Source organism: Phaseolus vulgaris, chromosome 11, assembly GCF_051622355.1.
Source record: "Phaseolus vulgaris cultivar YP4 chromosome 11, ASM5162235v1, whole genome shotgun sequence".
Taxonomy (NCBI): Eukaryota; Viridiplantae; Streptophyta; class Magnoliopsida; order Fabales; family Fabaceae; genus Phaseolus; species Phaseolus vulgaris.
The window spans coordinates 34,048,421-34,068,441 of NC_143508.1; the positions used below are offsets into that span (position 1 = coordinate 34,048,421).

Sequence of the window (20,021 nt, forward strand, 5' to 3'; positions counted from 1 at the left end):
CGTTGTCTTTGACCTTTTCTGCACTAGTGGAAGGCTCTCTAGCAAGGGAGATTTGGGAGAGAATCAATTTCAAACTTGTTCAATTAATCCAAATTTGAATACGTGAGGTTTATTGAGCTATTTATAGTAGAGGTAGCTTTCTCCTTAAGCTACTATGGTGAGGTTTAGTGACATAAAGATGGTCATGTGTGTCCTTTGAAGATGCTCTAGAGACCCTTGCTTGTGTGACAAGTGAGGGTATTTAGAAATTCTTTGATTCATCTACAAAGTAATCTTGAAAGTAATTGAAAATATAGGTTCTGTACTTGAGTATTCTACTATTTATAGAGACAATTCTTCTATTTTTATTCTTATGTATGGTAGCTTGGATGGTCCTCCATTAGGCTCCCCCCTTCAAAAGTTTTATCCTCAAATCCGGTGAAAGTACCACCTTATTTGTAATTTTGAAGTCAATATGCACCTGGTTCGTGGATTCACCTGAAAAGTTATACTGTAGTAGGTGTTTTTTTTTTTAGAATTTGGAACAATAGAAGAAGAATGGTATGGAGATGTACTTTCTTGCCAAGATGGAGTAATGAGACAAAAAATTTGGAAGGTTTAGAATGAGACTCTTCTATTATTGAGGGAGGTTTAAAATTTCTATGATTTTTTTTTTCTTTTTCTATTTTTGTCTTTAGTTTCATAGCATCCTCTTGAACCACCTCAAGTGTAAGAGGACACAAAGTATATTTATGACCTTTGTAATGAAATGTTATTTTATTTGAATGACCTTCATGTAGAGTATTTCAGTCAAATTGCTAAGGTCAGTCAAGTATAATGTGGCCAATATCCATAAGAATAATATCACATACATTGTTTTCTTTGTATTTTCCTATGTGTATGGACACACACTTGCTTGGTGTTTGACAACTATACCATCCTGCTAATTAATCTGATCCAATCGGTATGATGAAGGATGTAGTTGTATGTTAAGAGAAAGTTTATTTACTAACCTAAAGTTACAACAAGAACCACTATCAACAATTAAAGAAAAATATTATCTAGAACTTTACATCTAGTGTGAAAGAGGTTTTCTCATTGTGACGTACTTATTTTTAAGGGGCGACTTTGAAGAATTCGTTGAACTATTAATAAATCTCTTATACGAGGTTGTATTTCTTACTTAGAAGATATGACTTCTTCAACCTGAGAGGCAGAAGATAGTCTCAATCCCTTGAATGTCTTGGACTTTTGAAAGTAAGGTTGTCTTTTGTGGATCTTCAAAAGAATAATGTCCGTTTTTTAAACATTTAAAGCATTGGACTTGTTTAGTCTTAACTTCTTTAGAAGATGACACATAATTACTTTTACCTTTATATTTATTTTCTGTTTTATCCCTCTTTCTATCATGTGGCCTTTCTTTTTCATCACTATCTTTTCTATAGTATTTATTAGGATAGGTAGAGTAAAAAGAAGATTTTTGAAAAGAAATTTTTCTCTTTAGTTGTTCTTCTACCCTAATGCATAGTTGGACTAAATCATTAAAATCATTATAAGGGAGAAGTTCAACTCTATCCCTAATATCAAAAGTAAGGCCACTTTGGAAACGAGCAATGGTTAGTCTTGACTCCTTACGAATACTTGCGCTCAACATAAGTAACTCCATTTTTTGGCGATATTGGTCTATAGTTAGGTATTTTTAGGTTACCCTATGAAATTATTGCATGAGATACCTATCAAAATAGAAAGGTATATATCGTTTTCTTAGGGAAAATCAAAGTTCGTTCCAGTATTTTATTGAAGGGTTATGATGTAGAGTAAGGTCTTTAGAATAAGCAGTCAACCAAGTCATTATAGCCTCTTGGAAACTAAGGGTGGCTAGGGTGACCCTTCTTTCATGATCTATCTGATTGCATTCATGTTAGAATAGGTGGATTGAATAAAAAAGGGAGATGAATTGTTTTCACAAATACTGGAGTTAGATTGAGAACACAATTAAATCAACTAATTGATTTACCTGTTCAATTGATTATAAAAGGCATAACAAGTATATAACCAAAATATAAACTAGTTGTTTTGTGAATTCAATTGTTTGATTTGCACGTAGAACACTTTAAAACAAATTATATGACAAATATCAAAGTAAGAGAAAGAAAGAGAGAGAGAGAGAGAGAGAGAGAGAGAGAGAGAGAGAGAGAGAGAGAGAGAGAGAGAGAGAGAGAGAGAGAGAGAGAGAGAGAGAGAGAGAGAGAGAGAGAGAGAGAGAGAGAGAGAGAGAGAGAGAGAGAGAGAGAGAATGTACAGGAGAATTTATACTGTTTCACTCCTAAACAAGAGCTATATCCACTCCTCAACACACCATTGAGAATTCACTAAAAGCAATCAAACAAGATTAAAAGAAAAACCAAAAGTGTTGAACCCTACAAGACTACATATCACTCTTAACTACACACAAAATTCAGAAACCCTATCTGAAACTGTTTTACATGAAATAGTAAAAAGAATGAAGTTCAAATAACATAGATTTAATACAAATAAAGAACTGCATAATTGAAAACCTAAAAACCTTCTTCACATCACAACAATGATCCAAGATCCAAATGTAATCTCCAAGAATGATTTTAAAATAGTTTATTTTTCTCTCTGAAGACGTGTTCTGTTAAATGATTATAAAACATCTTTATATAAGCTAAGAAAGATTGTTAAAGCAGTTTAATCATTTAATGAAATCAGTTAAATAAATTAAAAATAGTTTGATTAATATAACAATTTTTTGTTAAAAACATTTTTTGATTAATAACTGACTATTTTCTTTAACTTAAGAAATCACTAGATAAAAATTGGTTCATTTATCGAAATAACTGATTGATTTCACTTTTAAAAAGGAAAAAAGAAAACAAATAATTTTTAAATCCTTTAAAAATCGTAAGTGTTTTTAACTGATTGATATAATAAATCAATATGTTAAAATACTTGTTATAGTCATCAGACTTGAATATAAATAGTTTCAACTAATTAATATATGAATCAACTTATTAAAATAAACATAGGTTTAGATAACAGAACATTTAAAGGATATTTCAAATTAGGTTTAGTTTGATAATAATGAGATGTGAGTTTACATAACAAAATCTTCTTAACTAAATACACACACATAACAATAGGTTTTCAAGATAGATTTAAAAACCATCAAAGCTTCATTGTTCAACAATCTTCCCCTCTTTGATGAAGACAAATCCCTAGTGTTGTGTTGTAGATGTTGGCACAAGGAGATCCTAAAAAACAAAACGAATGACCAAGCAATCCAAAAATATACAAACATAAGAGGATATCTAAAACATTGATTATGCAAAACCACAATTTCTGTTAATATAAACCATGCAACAAGAAAAATTATGCAGAATTTAAAAAACAATTTAAAATATTACAAATTGACATCCCAAATATTTTACTTTGTTTGTTTTCAACAAATAGACAAAGGAAGGTGCAAAATATAAACTGATAAAAAAACTGAAAACATGTACAAAACGACAAAATATATATTGTTCAAATTTAAACCACATAAATATTATGATACACTTTTAAATCTCCCTTCTATACTAGAAATCTGCATGTTGAGTCTGAAGAACCTCAATTTGATCATTCAGATGTTGGAACCTTGCTACAGAGAATTCATAATATCCTTTTTGGTCATTCCCCATTTTATCCTTTCTGTTTATCATCAACCTTTTGATCTGTGACATTAGAATTCCATGGTAAACTAGAGGTTCATAAGCAACTAATGCTTGCATGTCGTAATCCTCATCAGCACAAAACTCAGTCCAACACCATCACTAGGATCTGCAGTTGTGCTTCGTCCAGTAGAGGTACCAGCAGAATCATCCTCTTTGTTGAGCCAAGAATCATTTACCTTTACGAAGCCCATTTTGATAAAAGAGCGATTGTTAATCTCATGAGATGGTTTTACCACCTCAGATAGTTCTTCATTAGGGTTAACTTCAAAATTTTGAAATTTTTTTGAAACAAGTATTACATGAGGAAAAAAATAGTCACGTAATGATGTCAGTTGATTTAGCAAATGCACACATTTAGTTTCATTTTTTTTGTATCTGAATATGGTGAACACTCAGTGAGGATCGCTACTGGAAACAAATTAACCAAGTGGTTAATTAAGTGTGAAGGTTCTCTTTAAAGAGAAAAAAGTAAACACACACAAAGAATAATTGGACACGGTTTATACATTCAAAATACGAGAGAGATGAATAAAATTGAAAAGAGATAAGAGAATGGAAAGCTTATGTAGTTATAACATTCATGTAGTTGGAGTGATGGAAGGATTCACACCACTTGGAAAAGGAGAGCTCCAAATTGAGTGAGGAAGGGAGTCACCACTTGAAGCACTATCTGCCAAGATAACACTCAGAGGAAAATAGCTACTAAGAGATTCACTTCAATAGAATTTCTTCACTCAAAATTTAGTGTGAATTACAAGAGGAAATGCCACATATTTCTAGCATGAGGTGCCATGAAGTGTGTGCAGGGAAATTCAAAATTCAAATTAAACATGTTTAGGCTCCTAATTCTTTGCCACTAAAGGTGGATCTATGATGTGACTTGATTTTAGGAATGCATATTTTTTTGGTTTGACTTTCTTTATGATTGTTGGGATTAGAAAATATGGTGAGAACCCTAAGAAGATTCCCACTGGACACGAACTTAACCAAGTGGTTAAGTAAGTGTTAAGGTGCACTTCATAAGGGCAAAAAGAAAAGACAATAATATGGTGTGGATGATGCAAGGGGTGAAATTAAAGATAACGAACAAGTAAAGAAGAAGAACAAAACAAAGAACAAATGAAAGAGTAGAAGAAGATATATATGCAATGGAAAGATGACGCAAAGAAGGATAAAAAGAGGAAGAGATGAAGAGAGCATATGGAATAAGAAGGTTGTCACACCACTTGGAGAAAAAAGGACTCCAAGATGAGTGGTGAAAAGAGCCGCCACTTGAGATGTTACCCACCCAAGATAAGACCCCATAATGGGAGCTCACAAGTCTCACAAAATCACTCTGACAGAGTTTCTTTTCTATATTCAAATTTTAGTGAAATACACGAGGCAAGACACCCTATTTATAGGGAGGGGTGCCTTGGTGGACAAGATGGGGGGGGGGGGGGTATAAAAGGAACATGAAGGGGGCTGCCTAGGGTTGACCTAAGTTAATGTCGCCCCTTAGTCTTAGAGTTATATTCCTAACCTAATGGACTTGGGACAAACCCAATTTGATAAGTACACCCCTCTTTTACGCTATATAGACCATATTATGGTGTGGATGATGCAAGGTGTGGAAGGCATAAATAAAGATAAAAAGAAGAGGAGTTGAAGAGAGTTGATGGAGAAATAAAGATGTCACGCCACTTGGAGAAAAGAGGACTCCAAGATGAGTGGTGCAAAAAGCCACCACTTGAGATGTTACCCACCCAATATAAGACCCAAAAATGAGAGCTTAGAAGTCTCACAAATTCATTCCTATAGAGCTTTTTTACTATTCAAAAAATCAAGTTGAAAATACATGAGGTAAGACACCCTATTTATAGGAAGGGGTGCCTTGGTGGGCAAGATGTGTGAAGGGTAGAAATAGCAAGGGAGAGGGGCTGCCTAGGGTGTTGACCATGGTCAAAACCGCACCTTTAGGCATAGCTTTTAGAAGGTAGCTTAAAAACCCTAACTCTAGGTGCCTTGTTTTGAAAAAGTGGGCTTGGTACAAGCCCATTTCGCTAAGTACACTCCCATTTATGTTGTTACTCTAACCTATTTTGCTATTTGGACCCCAAAAGTGAGGCCAAATTATTTACAAACATGTTTTTTTCTTTTAAGAAGACCAGAAGAAAGATGAGTTGATGTTCTGGTCTATGCCAAGTTCTTCTTCTAGTGAGCTCCGTCTGAAGTCCTTGGCCATCTTATTGAGTCATTGGCCATCTTATTGGCTACTTTCATTGTATCATGCTCCCCAAGTTGGAGAGAATTCGACCTCGAATTTAGAACTCCTGCAAAAAACATAGTCAGTTTGTTCACATATAAAATATTGCGATGTGGTGTATATGAAGTAAACTTATGTTCATGAAGCTTTAAGAGTTCATATGGGAAGTTCTAGAGACAAGCCATTTTATGAAAGAATATTTGGGGATGAAATGACTTTTTTAAGATAATCCTCTTAGAACGTGAGACCCTTTAGTACGTGTTTGAATTACATCCCAAAACTTCTTTGTCCAAGATGTCAAGTATTTAGATTTATTAGGTATTGAAAAAGATAAGGAAGAAAAACACCCTAGAGGTGCAGTTTGCATTTTTGTACGGGTCAACATGATTGTTTTTGCAGTGTGAGGTGAGGTATTGTTACCCGTTTTATCTTTTCTTTCTTTATCTTTTTTATTTTTTCTTTTTGTTTTCATTGTAATTGATCTTTATTTACCTCTTTTGGAGATAAAGGTTTCAAAATGATCTTATGCCCTTGGAAGGTAAAAGATATTTTATTAGTAAGCCCATCATGATGGAGATCAAGTAGAAGAGGATTTCACTAATGGAGGAAGAGATCATCTACCCAAGCATTTAAAGTTCTTCCTTCTAGTCTTTTAAAAAATAAAGAAGAATTAAACCAAGAGAGGACCAAGCCTAAAAAAATTAAGAAGACTATAAACATTCAAGAATGGGCGCCAATTAATATCTCTCTTTGTAATTTCTTTTGTATAAATTTGTAAATAATATAGAAAAAGCTTTAGGATGTGCTAAGAGGGAAACCAAAAAGACACCTCCATTTGTATAATACCTTAGGCTCTAGTTTAGGAAAAGGATAGAAGAAATGACTCTTTCTATTTCTTTATGGCTTAGGCGCTAGTTTAGAAGGAACTAGAAAGTAACCTTTCAAGCTCCTTCTCTTTTGTACATTTGTGACTGACCCTGTCTATTATAAAAGGGGTGCTTGGGTCTTTGAAATAACAAGTTTGAAATTGAGTTTTTAGAAAGGAATCTCTACCAAATTGGTGAGTGAGTGTGAGAGGCTTGTGTCTTATGCTCTTCTAGTCTTATCTTGGGAGATCTCTTGGCCTCTCAAGTGGCGACAACAACACTCATCTTGAAGCCAACCATCCTTCAAGTGGCGTGCACAATTCCAAGAGCTCCAACCGCATAAGTTTCCTTGTCCTTTTCATCTTCTCCTTCCATACCCATTCCAAATCAAATTCTAAAACATGTCTTTGTTGTTTCTTGTTGTTTCAATCGGTAGAACTTGTTTAGTTTGTGATTATGTTCAGTAGTTTGCATGGGTTTGTTGTTCTTGTGGTTCTAAATGTTTTTGTTGAATTTTTAATGGGTGGATTAGCTTTCTTTCCTTGTTTCATTCGGTTCATATGTTGAAAAATGGGTTTCTATGTGAGTTTGGCTTGGTTCTTGTGTTCTTGATTAAGTTCTTGAATGGGTAAAGAATGTTGATCCAATTCTAAAGGTGCCTATTCATGTTCCAACTCATATTGAATTCATAACATGTTCATATCATGTTCTTGGGTTCATATCACATCATGTTAAACTTTTCTATCAAATTTCCATGGCCTTCCTAATAGAATGTGGGTGGCTGCCATTGGCACAACATCACACAAGACCTCATCTTTATATTTTCCAATGGAGAAAGCTATGAGGACATGTTTATTGACAATGATTTCTCCATCTTCACTAAGCCATTGTAATTTGTAGTGCTTTGTATGAGAGATGGTGGGTAATCTAAGTTTATCCACCACTCTTGTACTTGCCACATTTGTGTGACTAACCCCATCTACAATTAAGGAACATAATTTGCATTAATAAGGCACCGTGTATGAAAAATATTTTCCCTTTGATTCTCATCAAAAGGTTTTTGAATGTGTCCAAGCATGCGCCTTACTACTAACAAATCACCTTCACAAGGAAACTCATATTCATCCTCACTTTGGCTTCTTCAAGAGGTAGGGGATTTAGACCTTGAGGCTTGGGAACTATGGTCACTCACAACAAACCCCCCTTTTTACCATCATGGTTCTTTTGGATGGATAATTTGCAGCTATGTGCCCAAAACCTAGACTTTCAAAACATTTTGTGTTTGAGTTTTTGGTGGGTGACTTAGGTGTAAAGGTGGAAGGTTTAGAAACTCTATGATTAGAAGTGGTTTCTTTTGAAAAATTGGAAGGAAAAGTTTTTGTAGAAATTTTGTTTCTACCATTCCATAGAAACCATCATTATGAGTATTTTTGAAATTGGTTTTCTTCAAAAGTTGTGATTCTACCTTGATGGCTAGGTGAACCAATTTTTCCACAAAAGAGTACTCATATAATTCTACAATATCTTGGATTTCTCTCCTTAAACCACTCACAAACCTAGCTATCTTGGACTCCTCACTATCATGCATGTCAATCTTGGTCAAAGTAGTTTCTAGGTCTTTAAAATATTCATCTACACTCTTAGGTCCTTATTGAAGTTGTTGGAGCTTCAACAAGAGTTCCTTCCTATAATAAGGAAGAAAAAATCGCACGTGCATGTTTTCCTTTAAATCATACCAAGAGAACACAATTGGTATCTTATTCAAACCAACGTCTAGTACCGTTTGATGCACCACTGCATGGCATAATATAAAACTTATAGGGAAGCTAACTTAACTCTTTTGTCCTCTAGGACCTCATACAAATTAAAGATTTGTTCTACTTTAGCTTCCCATCCTAAATATACATTTGGGTCACTATCCCCACTAAAACTAGGTATTTAATAAAAGGGAAAGAAGGATTTGATGGTGCGTGTTGGTGGTGCCTTTCTTCAAAGTGATGCACTCTCCACTCTTAGTCTTCTTCTTGCCTCCCATAGTGTGTGTAGCTTCTAGAGGCTATTCTTTGTTCCCATTTCCTTCCTCTAGGTTGTCTCTCTTGAGCGTAAAAGCAAGAAAGCTAAACCAAATTGAAAATATGATGACAAAACTTTAAGAAGACAAGCAAGAAAAACACGGATGAGGACTAAAAGAAACTTACTTATGTGAGTTGATTTTAGATGATTCCATTTTAGAGGTGACACTTTACTTATGATTGAGATTTTAGCAAGTATATGGTGAAACCTAGGGAAGATACCTACTAGACACGAACTTAACCAAGTGGTTACGTAAGTGTGAAGGTTCACTTCCAAAGGCAAAGAGGAAAATAAAGATAAGGTGACAGTGATGATGCATTGCGGAAATTGAAAGACATGAAAAGAAACAATTAAGATGGCCATGGCCGAATGCTAAATGGAAGAACACAAGAACACAAAGGAAAACCAAATTATAACAAGTATAGGAACACAAGAATAAAGTGGCGTAATGGAAATGAAGGAAAAGGATGGAAGAAGAAAGCTTATGGTGTGAATTGAGAAGGGTCACACAACTTGGAGTATGGTTTCCTCCAAGATGAGTGTAAAGATTCACCACTTGAGAGCTCTCAACTAACTCAAGATAAGACCTAATGCTTAGAGTAACCAAGCCTCACACAATTTGTGCAGAGTTTTCATTCTTTTACAAAATTCAACATGAAATACATGGAGTAAGGCACCCTATTTATAGGAATAGGTGCCTTGGAAAACAAGATGAGCAAGGATAGCATGGTAAATATATGAAGGGGTTTCCTTTAGGGTTTGACTAAGTCAAAACCACAACTTAGGCCATTTCTTTTAGAATCTAGGTCAAAAACAGGCCAAAATGATAACTACACCCCCTATTATGCTAAAGACACCTATTATAGCCTATCTTGCTATTTGGACCCCTAAAGTGAGCATAATTTATTTACAACTTGTTTTATTCTTAAGAAGAACAGAAGGAAGAACATTGTATGTTGTGGTCTTTGCCCATTTCTCCTTCTGGTGAGGTCTGCTGGATCCTTGGTCGGGTCTTCACTTGAAAGTAGAGATGACTTCTCATAGTGGGAATTGTAATTTGAGTCCTTGGTCCTCCTTGTTGGCTTGGATTGTATCATAGTTAGTTTGTTCGCGTATAAAAGAGTGCAAGGTGTGGGAAGTGAAACAATCTTATGTTCTTTAAGCTTAGGGAGTTCAAAAGGAGAATCTCTACATACAAGCCATTTTAGGAAAGAATATTTGGGGATGAGAGGACTTGGTAATATAAAAGGTGGAAACCCTTAAGAGGTGTTTGATGTGCATCCCAATATTTCTTTGTCCAAGATGTCAAGTAATTAGTTTTATTTGGTAATGAAAAAGATAAGGAAAAAAGGACACCTTGGAGGTGCAGTTTGTAGCATGGCACGAGTCAACATGATTGATTTAGTTGTGTAAGATGATATTTTATGATCCGATTTATCTTTTCTTTCTTGATCTTTTTCATTTTCTCTTTTGTTTTTCATTTTCATTTGGTCCTCATGAACTTCTTTGGGAGAAAGGGGTTTTAAGATAACCTTGTGCCCTTGGAAGTTAAAAGACATTTTGTTGGTTAAGCCATCATGTAAAACTTTTCTATCATATTGCCAAGGCTTTCCCAAGAGAATGTGTTTCTTCCTGATGTGAGTTGATTTTATTATTGTTCATTTTATGGTGTGACACTTTACTTAGATTCAAATTTTAAGCAAGAATATGGTGAGAACTCTAAGAAGATCCCCACTGGACACGAACTTAACCAAGTGGTAAGTAAGTGTGAAGGTTCGCTTTGCAAGAGCAAAAGGAAAAGACAATTATATGGTGAACATGATGCTAAAAAGTGCGGAGATTAAAGAACAGGGACAAGAAACCAAATAGAATTGTCGATTGGAAACAAGGAAAACCAAACAAGAACATGATACAGAGAGTTAAAATGGAATGACATTGGAATAATAGATGAAGGAAGAAGAAAGCTTATATGATGTATTTTAGAAGTGGAACACGCCACTTGGAGGGTGATTGGTCTCCAAGATAAGTGATGATAGCCGCCACTTGAGATCTCCCAATACACACAAGATAAGACCTAAATGCTAAGAGGAATTCAAACCTCACTAACACCTCACATAATTTCTGGAGAGTAACTCTTCTTCTATTAATTTTAAGTTGTAAAATACAATGGGTAGGCCTCTTATTTATAGGGGAAGGAGCCTTGAAAAACAAGAAAGAGGGGTAGGATGGGAAAAGGAAAAAAAAGGGTTGCCTTAGGGTTTTACTAAGTCAATCATGCATCCTAGGCTTGTCCTTCTAGAAACTAGGTCAAAATGCCTTCCTAAAGGGCTAGGAACAAGCTAAAATGATACCTACACCCCCTATTATGTTAAAGCCACCTTATTCTAGCCTATCTTTGCTATTTGGACCCTTAAAGTGAGCCCAATTTATTTACATAACTTTTCTCTTGCAGAAAAGACCAGAAGAAAGAACTTATGATATTTTGGTTTATAGCTTCTTCTTCCGCTGATGCTTTCTCGAGGTTTTTTGGGGCTCGAATTTATATATTGAGATGACTGACCTTTTTGTGAGGTGCTTGATGTGTCCTTAGTCATCTGCTGGTTGCTTTGGTTTGTATCAAGCACCCCAGGTTGGAAAGAATTCGTTCTCGAATTTAGAATTCCTGCAAATAACATAGTTTGTTTGGTCCCAGAGAAGATATTTCTAAGTTTAGGACGTGAAACAAACTTATGTTCATGGAGCTTGGGGAGTTCACATGGGTGAATTTTAGATACAGGCCATGGTTATAGAGAATATTTAGGGAAAAGATGATTTGTTTGTGAAAATCCTCTCAGAAGTGGATAACCTTTAGAAGGTTTTTGAAAATCATCCCTAAACTTCTTTAACAAAGATGTCAAGTATTTAGAATTATTTGGGAATGAAAAAGCGAAGGAAGAAGTATACCTAGGAGGTGCAGTGATTTTCGTAGGAGTTAACAAGATGAGACTCACTTTACTTTCCTCTTCTTTTTCATTTTCATTTTCTTTTTTGGCTTATGTTTTAATTTGGTCTTGATTACTTCTTGTAACATTGTGGTTCTTTTATTTGGACAATTGGCAGCTATGTGCCCAAAACCTAAACAGTTAAAACATTTTGTGCTTGAAGTTTTGGTGGGTGACTTACGGGTAGAGGTAGAAAGATTGTGTTTAGAAACTTTTTGGTGAGAAGTGATTTCTTTTACAAAATTGGAAGACGTTTTTGTAGAATTTTTGTTTGTATCCTTCCATGAAGATTTGTAAAAGCCATCATTATGAGTATTTTTGAAAGTTGTTTTCTTCAAAAGTTGTGATTCCACCTTCATGGCTAGGTGAACCACTTTCTTTAAAGAAGAGTACTCATATAATTCTACAATATCTTGAATTTCTCACCTCAAACCACTTACAAACCTAACTATCTTTCGTAGAGCATAAGAGCTTTGATGTTTCAAATCCAAGATGAAGCTTGAAGCCTTGTTGCTTTTGGTTTGGGTTTAGATTAGACTGTTTAGAATCTATGTAAATATCAGTTCTTAATCCAATCTGTTTTAAAAAGCCAAGTGTTTTTCTAAGCAAAGAGAAAAACAACCAGTTGAATTATCGAAATAATCGGTTGTTTGTCACTTAGTTGGCTTAGAGGTTCTACAATTGTATTTGACTTGGTTATCTAACTGCCTAACCAATTTAATCGGTTAAATCGTGTTTTGAATCGGTTGTGTTCCTGCTGGTTGACCGAGAAGATCTTCGTGCGTAGCTTTGACACGCGAACAAGGACTCCTTCGTCTCCAACTCAGATCTTCACCCTACTTCGTCGTGAGTACCTGAAAAGGAGTGAGCAAAGGGCGCCCTCGCGGCCGTTTGCACTCCGACGATCAAGTCGGCAAGCAAGATACACCAAACACCTCCGTCTCGGAGCAAAAGCGTACCTTACTAAGCTTTCAGAAAAGCTTATATACCCTGGGTTTCAGTGCTACTGCCACGTGTCCTTCTGACTTAACCACAACTCCACGTGGAAGGCCTTACAACTCTGTAACCCAACTTAGGGAAATTCTAGTGTGTAAGGCTTCCTTCTTCGAAGTGCACCAGGCGCGAGGGGTGACTACCTGGGTGCCAACTCATGCGCCCCAGCTTCTAGTCACTCGCCCTGGGAGTGTATCTGCCTTCCTCTCGTACCATGCACATGGTTCACGAGTCAGGTTACCCCCTACTGGTACTGGGACTGTGGCATTGAAGCCACCTTTCTCTTCTCTTTATTACTGTTTTGAGGTACCGGGGCCCGAGGCCTCCTCGCCCATACCGTGACCTCTTACCGTGTCACCCCCTCCACGGTCTTCCCTACCCGTGGGTATCGGGGGGGTGGCATTATCGAAGCCTAAACCTGGCGTCGCCTCAACCTAGCGACGCCCACACATGGCGACGCCCAAAGCGGTCAACCTATTGACTTCCTCCCTTGGGGCCCCTTGGTGGGTCCTACCATATGTTTGACTCTGACTTTGACTTTGACTTTGACTTTGACTTTGACTTTGGTCAACGCCCGGGGACGGGTCGGTACACAAGCCCCCTAGTCTTGAGCTGACACTTGTTTTCAGCGAAAAGACTAAGGCCTCGCCCTACCATCCACGTGGCATTCTGATGACGTGACATTCTCTGAGCAGTTGACGTGACATTCTTCACGCTGGTGATGTGACACCTTAAGTCATACCTTAATCTCTTGACACGTGGCCCAATCGCACGACCACAACTTAACGCCTCTTGCGCTCCTCAAGTTTACGTTATATCTTTCAAAAACGCGCGCTCCCAGTTACTGTTTCATCACTTTTCGCATTCTCCTGCATTGTTCATCTTCTCAATGCTTCCTTTGCATTCTCTCTTCAAACCTCAAACTTTCCTCAACTTGATCATCCAAAGGTATGATTTTTCTCCTTCAATGGCTCTTTCTCTTGACTTTTTGTGTTGATATCACTGCCTGGGTCTGTTTATTTCCTTCGCATTTGCACTTTTCTTCTTCATTTCTCTGTTTCCCCTTTTCTCCATTTCTCGTGTGGGTAGGGTTTTTCCTAGGGTTTCTTCCCCTCTTGCACCTTATCCTTCATTTGCTAAACCCTTTGCCTTCTTCATTCTTCAGCTTTCCTCAATGACGCGTACTAAAACGACTGCAAATCCTCCACCCCCAAGGGTCAACTACAGGGCCCTTTACCCCTGGGCCTCCGACGAGTTGCTCTCCGAGTGCTCAAGCCTCACCTCCATGAAGGATTGGAGGGATCACATTGGCGAACCCAACGTCTACCAGCACCGCTCCTTCGCTAGGAGGGATGACATGGACATCTCTATGCTTCCATGTACCCCAGGCGAGCCTGTTTGTGGGGACGAGAGGTCCAACAACGGGGTACCCTTCTTCTACTTCTACCAAACAGTCTTCAAGCGCATTGGAATGCGTTTACCTTTTTTTGGGTTCGAGAGGGAGCTTCTCACGGAGATTAACGTTGCCCCTGCCCAGCTTCATCCCAACAACTGGGCTTTCGTCAAGGCCTTCGGGATTCTCTGTGGGTACTTCGGCCAACCCCCCTCAGTGAACATCTTCCTTCACTTCTTAAAGGTGAAGAAGCAGGGGAAAAGCTTATGGGTGAGCTTTAGCAGCATCACCGGAAGGGTCATCCTCTCCCTATTCCAACAATCCAACAATCGTACAAAGGCTGGAAAGGGAAATTCTTCAAGGTGTGCTGCTCTGAGTACGACTGTGCGGCTTTGGATGGCTTCCCCCTATACTAGGTGCACGAAGTCAAGCTAACCAAGCCCAAATCCTTAGATGACCTGCCCTCGACTGATCGAGAGGTTTGCCAAATCCTGGCCAGCGTGGGGGTCCTCGACACCTCCATTCTGATAAGTAGTGAATACGAAGCTGAAACCCTTACTCGTTACATAAGTATGAGAATCACCCTCTTTAACTGTTTACTCTTCTTCTGCTTGTTTTTGCTTTGTACATGAATTATCTGCTCTTCTTATGTAGCAACTTAGCTTGTGCCTAACTCTTGCCATGTTTGTCTTCTTGGTGCAGATTCAAAGATGGATAAGCAAAGGAGATGGAAGCTCGCCCAAGCCTTGAAGTCTAAGGGCGAGGCTTCGTCCAAGGGGTTTGGGGATTCCATCCTTCCAACCTCTGAAAACGCTGCTACCTCTCCAACCCTTCCTCCCCAAAACCCACCTACAACAACATCTCCCCCAGCTTTTCCCTCTCCAAACCACCCCCCATAGCGGCCATTCCCCTTGCCCTTGCCGAGACCACTACTCCCCCAGCCCCCCTTGACAAAGGCAAAAGGGTGGTGGTGGTTCCTTCGGAAGATGAAGAGGAGTCTGCTGAAGGAAAAGTCTTCAAGAGAAGAAGGACCACCCAGGCTGTCCCCCAGGCCGTATCCTCCACATCCTTCTCAAACCATGGTGTTGATTCTCTAAGGGAGCACCCTCCAAGCGCCACCTCACCTCCACAACAAATGGCCTTGGAGGGGGGTCGAATCTATACTTGCTCAAGCTGCACCTGCACCAGAGCTTCCTCCACCAGTCCAAGAGATGTTGACGGGCTATGAACTTCTACCTTGGTGCCTTGCCAACACTTGGCGCGATAAAGCCAAGGCGAAAGCTAGCGAGGCCCCTGCCCTTCAAGTGCTGGAGAAGGAAAACACCTCGCTGAAGGAAGAGAAAGAGACCTTGGCACGTTGTTGGGCCCGCCACGAGGAGGCCTATAAGGATTCTTTGAAGCTATCTCAGAAGGCCAAGGAAGAGGCTAGCAAAAGACTGCATGAGGCGAGGCAAGCCCATGCTGAGCTTCTGGGGCAGATTGTGCCCCTTCGCGTGCAAGTTGTGGACCTCAAAGACGCGGTGGAGGTTTCCAAAGAACAACAGAAGAAACTTGAAGACCACTGCGTCGATTGAGAGCAGAAGCTGGCCAAGACTGAGGCTTGCGACTTGCTGGAGGCTGAGATCACAACACTGCGGGTGGAGATGACCAAGGCTCTGGAGGTCAAAGATCAAGAGCGGGTCGCAGCTGTAGCGGCCAAAGATGAGGAGCTGGCCTCACAAGCAAAACACTTCCAGGCAACAGAGGAAAGGCTAGTCCAAGAAGCTGCGACGGGGTTCACCGAAGGGTTTGCTGAGGCCCTTGTCCAAGCGGCTTGCGCGAACCCTGGTATCGATGTCTCAGAATGCAGTCCCTTCAGCGAAGTGGTCGAAGGCAAGATCGTGCCTTTGACGGCTCCTGAGGATCAGCTTATCCTTACAACTTTGTAACACCTTTGTAATACTGTACATGTGTACGTAGTTGTTCTTTTTGTAATCGCTATGAACATCTTCTTCCGTATATTTTTAATATAATTGATCTTTGGCTTCATCTACTGTGAACACGCCTTTCCATGTATTGTATATAATTTGATCTTGGCTTAATATTCTTGTACATTCTTTTCTGCACTTAATGCCTTTGATGACTTGTATTTGCTATGCCTTTCCTTTTACTCTTCGAATCCTTTCTACTTCTTTGACTTGTAATAACTTCAACTTGATCTTCACTTACTTCTCCTTAACCATCGTTTAAAGATGAAGGAGTGTTCGTCTCTTCTATGGCCTCGACATCGCTCGAGGGCGAGGAGGGCTTATCTCTTCCGTGGCCTCGACATCGCTCGAGGACGAGGAGGGCTTATCTTGGCTGAAACCTGCTTACCTGCACTGGGTGTCCACGCTCGAGAAGAGACTTACTGAACGCAAGGTCGTCTCGTCCTCAGCGTGTTTAAACACTTAGGACAAAATAGCACTTTGGTGCCCACGCCCAAGGAGAGGCCTGCTACAGCAGCACCGTATCGTCCTCGGGGTGTCTAAACACCAAGGCGACTTAGCCCTTATCTCTGCGCACTTGGTGCCCACGCCCGAGGAGAGGCCTGCCCGAAGGCAGCGCCGTTTCGTCCCCGGGGTGTCTAAAAACACCAAGGCGAATCAGTGTTCTTGGTGCCCACGCCCAAGGAGAGGCATGCCGAAAGCAGTGCCGTATCGTCCTTAGTGTGTCTAAACACCAAGATGACCAGGGACTTTGGTGATTACGCCTAAGGAGAAGGTTTCCCTAAGGATGGCGCTTCTCCTATATGACGTGTATCTGCACCAGCGCTGCCTAGCTCTCCACTGCTCCAAACTTTCTTACTGCCTGATGCCCACACTCAAAGGAAACGCCCCCTCGCCATTTCCTTGCGAGGTGTCGAGGCATCAAACACCGGGGCTAGCCTTTCTCACCTGGGGAGGGGGCGTCTCGAAGGAGTCCGTTAACCCCTGCCCAGGGACTAAACGCCCGGATTTTTAACTTTGCTTATACGTACCTTCTAAACCCGACGCCCACACTCGAGGAGTGCGCTCCCGCCACTCCCTTTGGGGTGGCGACACTTCAAGCTGGTTGGCGCGCTTGGCGTCCACGCCTACACGTGGCGTCGCCTGCACCTGGCGACGTCCAAAGCGGCGACCTTTCCCTCTAGCGTTTCCTTACATTACAAGAAAAAGGGTAAAGGGAGATGAGACAAAGTATTCTTGAACTTCTTTTTACTTGGGTGACCTCATTAAAAAACCCCCGAAAGGGAAAAAGAGTGTCCCCTTTTAAACTGTGTACTATATAGTGTTTTTAGCTGAAGAAAAACTTTAAATTGACTACGTTCCTGGTGTGCGGAATGGGGGGGCTCCTTCCCAGGTCTCAGGCTTGTACGAACCGTTCCCCTTAGCCTCGGTTACTCTGCGGGCGAGGCATCTCCGGATACTTCTTCCATGGGCGAGGCCTTCCCGGATATTTCTTCCAGGGGCGAGGCCAGGTTCTCCCTTTAAGGGTGCAGCCCTCCTAGGTGCTTCTTCTGCAGGCACGGCCTCGGCAAGCGCCTCCCCCGTGAGCCTCGCCTACCCTAGAGGGTCTACCTTCATAGGCGTATCTGCCATGGGTGAGCGCTCTGTCACCATAAACACTCCTCTTTTTGTTTTAAGCTATTCTCATAGCACTTTCGGGCTTCTTCTTGATCAGACTTGATCACGATCACCCGGCCACTAAGGTCTGGCAGCTTCATCTTCATGTGGCGTGTGAAGGCCACGACTCTTAGCCTATTCAGCGCAGGCCTACCCAACAGAATGTTGTAAGCTGAATTGGCATTCACTACCAAGTATCGAATGCTCTCGGTACGTGACGTCGTTCCATCCGTAAACGTCGTTCTTAGCTCTAGGTAGCCACGTATCTCTACTTGGTCCCCTGCAAACCCATACAAACAGCCAGTGTAGGGCATCAACAGATCTGGGGACAATTGCAGCTTGTTGAAGGTGGACCAGAACATGACATCTGCTGAACTACCCTGGTCCACGAGAACTCGGTGCACCCTCCTTCCAGAGGTGATGACCAGAATGACCATGGGGTCATTATCATGTGGGACGACATCACGTAGGTCAGCCTTGGTGAACACAAGGTCTGACTCCCACGGGTCATCCGAACCCTCCTCAGCTACTGAATTAATTGACCTCACATACCTCTTGCGCTGAGAGGCAGTGGGCCCTCCTCCTGAGAAGCCACCAGAGATGGTGTGGACTTCTCCATGGATCGGCATCTCCTGTGCCTGATCCTCTTCTGGTACCGCCAAGGTCGCGGCCGTAGAAGCCCCGGCCAAATAATCCTTCAGAAAACCATTCTTCACAAGCTCATCCAACTGATGGTCGAGCGCCAAGCAGTTGTTGATGTGGTGCCCAAAGGCCTGTTGGAACTCGCACCACGAATCTTTGTGAGGTCCCAACACTTTGTCAGTCTTCACTGGTGGCCTCAGCCTATCTGCTATGTTGGGCACGACGATGAGATCCTTCAACTCTACACAAAATTGTGCCTCAACGGCCTATTGCTTTCCCTCGCCGGCCTGTTCCCCTCTGCTCGCCCCCTAGCCTGGGGCCTCCTCGCCTCGTATGGGCGCCTCCTGTCCTGATTCTTTCTTCCCATCGTGGCCTCGTTGACCTTGGCGGGTTGTGCACGTGACGGTGCCCTTGGGCGTGCGGGTGCAACACTTGTGTGCTTCTCGCATACCTCGCCCTCAGTGTCGATGTGTTCCACAGCGCGACGCCTTATCTCAGCAAAGGTTCGGGGGCGGTTGCAGATGATTGACTCACAGAAAGGCCTAAGGCACACCCCCTTTCTAAACGCGTAGACAATCATGGGCTCCTCTGTGGTGCCAACCTTCACCACCTGCACCCCGAACCGGTTGATATATTCCTTCAAGGTCTCGCCTTGATACTGCTTCACGTCGAACAAGTCATACGATACTGGTGGTGGAACCTTGTTTGCTATGTATTGTTCACGAAACAGGTGGGAGAGCTGGGCGAACGATGTGATGTGGCCATCTGGAAGGCTGATGAACCAGTCCATGGCCATCCCTGTCAACGTGTTCATGAAGAGCTTGCATCTTACGGCGTCGAAGCCGCCTACTAGCATCATCTGCGTGTGGAACACAATGAGATGTGCTTCGGGATCCTCCATCCCTGTGAAAGTCACCTTAGGACCGACGAACGTATGAGGGATCACCGCTTCCACGATCGACTGTGAGAACGGTGTGGAGAACTCCCTCGGTGGAGTGAAGCAATCACGATCATCTGCATCGCGTAACCCTGAGTTTTTGCGCAACCCACGGCGAAGCTCCTCATTTGTACGACACAACTCCTCATTTCTTACTTGAGATGCCGCGAGATCCGCCTGCATGCGTTCCTGCTCAAGCTTTGATGCTGCCATTGCCTCCTGCAATCCCTGCATCATATCCATGACCTGCTCAGCGCGCGTCGAACTCTGCCTGGTTGTCCTCATTTTCTTGCAGTTCTTGGAAATCTTCAAACTGTTGTGGTGGTTCTTGACAACTTTTTCGGTAAAAACCAATGGACACACGAACGAACGGTAGAAACTTCCAGAAGACGAAGAACTAACAACTAAAACTGGTCAAGATTGAAGAAGAACAGTGAAAACAAAGCAAACCATGATCGAACCACGAACAGCGGTGGCTCTTCAGCAAACTTCAAAGAAACTACGAACAAACGGTGGAAACTGAGTGAACTTCCACGATGAACGGTGAAATGATCT

The 20,021-nt window shown here is 41.0% G+C and overlaps 1 protein-coding gene across 1 annotated transcript; it reads right to left on the minus strand.

Moving 5' to 3' along the window:
- Positions 1 to 17,877: 17,877 nt before the first annotated feature.
- LOC150023212 (uncharacterized) lies at positions 17,878 to 19,709 on the minus strand. The gene is made up of 2 exons (XM_090297759.1): positions 18,981 to 19,709; positions 17,878 to 18,762 (listed from the first exon to the last, which is right to left on the minus strand). The coding sequence occupies exons 1-2, from the start codon at positions 19,707 to 19,709 to the stop codon at positions 17,878 to 17,880; spliced, it is 1,614 nt and encodes a 537-aa protein (XP_090153885.1).
- Between the last annotated feature and the right edge of the window lie 312 nt (positions 19,710 to 20,021).

Bases quoted from the DNA above. Each gene is read 5' to 3' on its own strand.
- LOC150023212 (XM_090297759.1), bottom strand. From the start codon at position 19,709: ATGGATATGATGCAGGGATTGCAGGAGGCAATGGCAGCATCAAAGCTT. The intron at 18,763-18,980 runs GTATGCGAGAAG...GTAGAGTTGAAG, and splicing joins ACATCGACACTGAGGGCGAG to GATCTCATCGTCGTGCCCAA.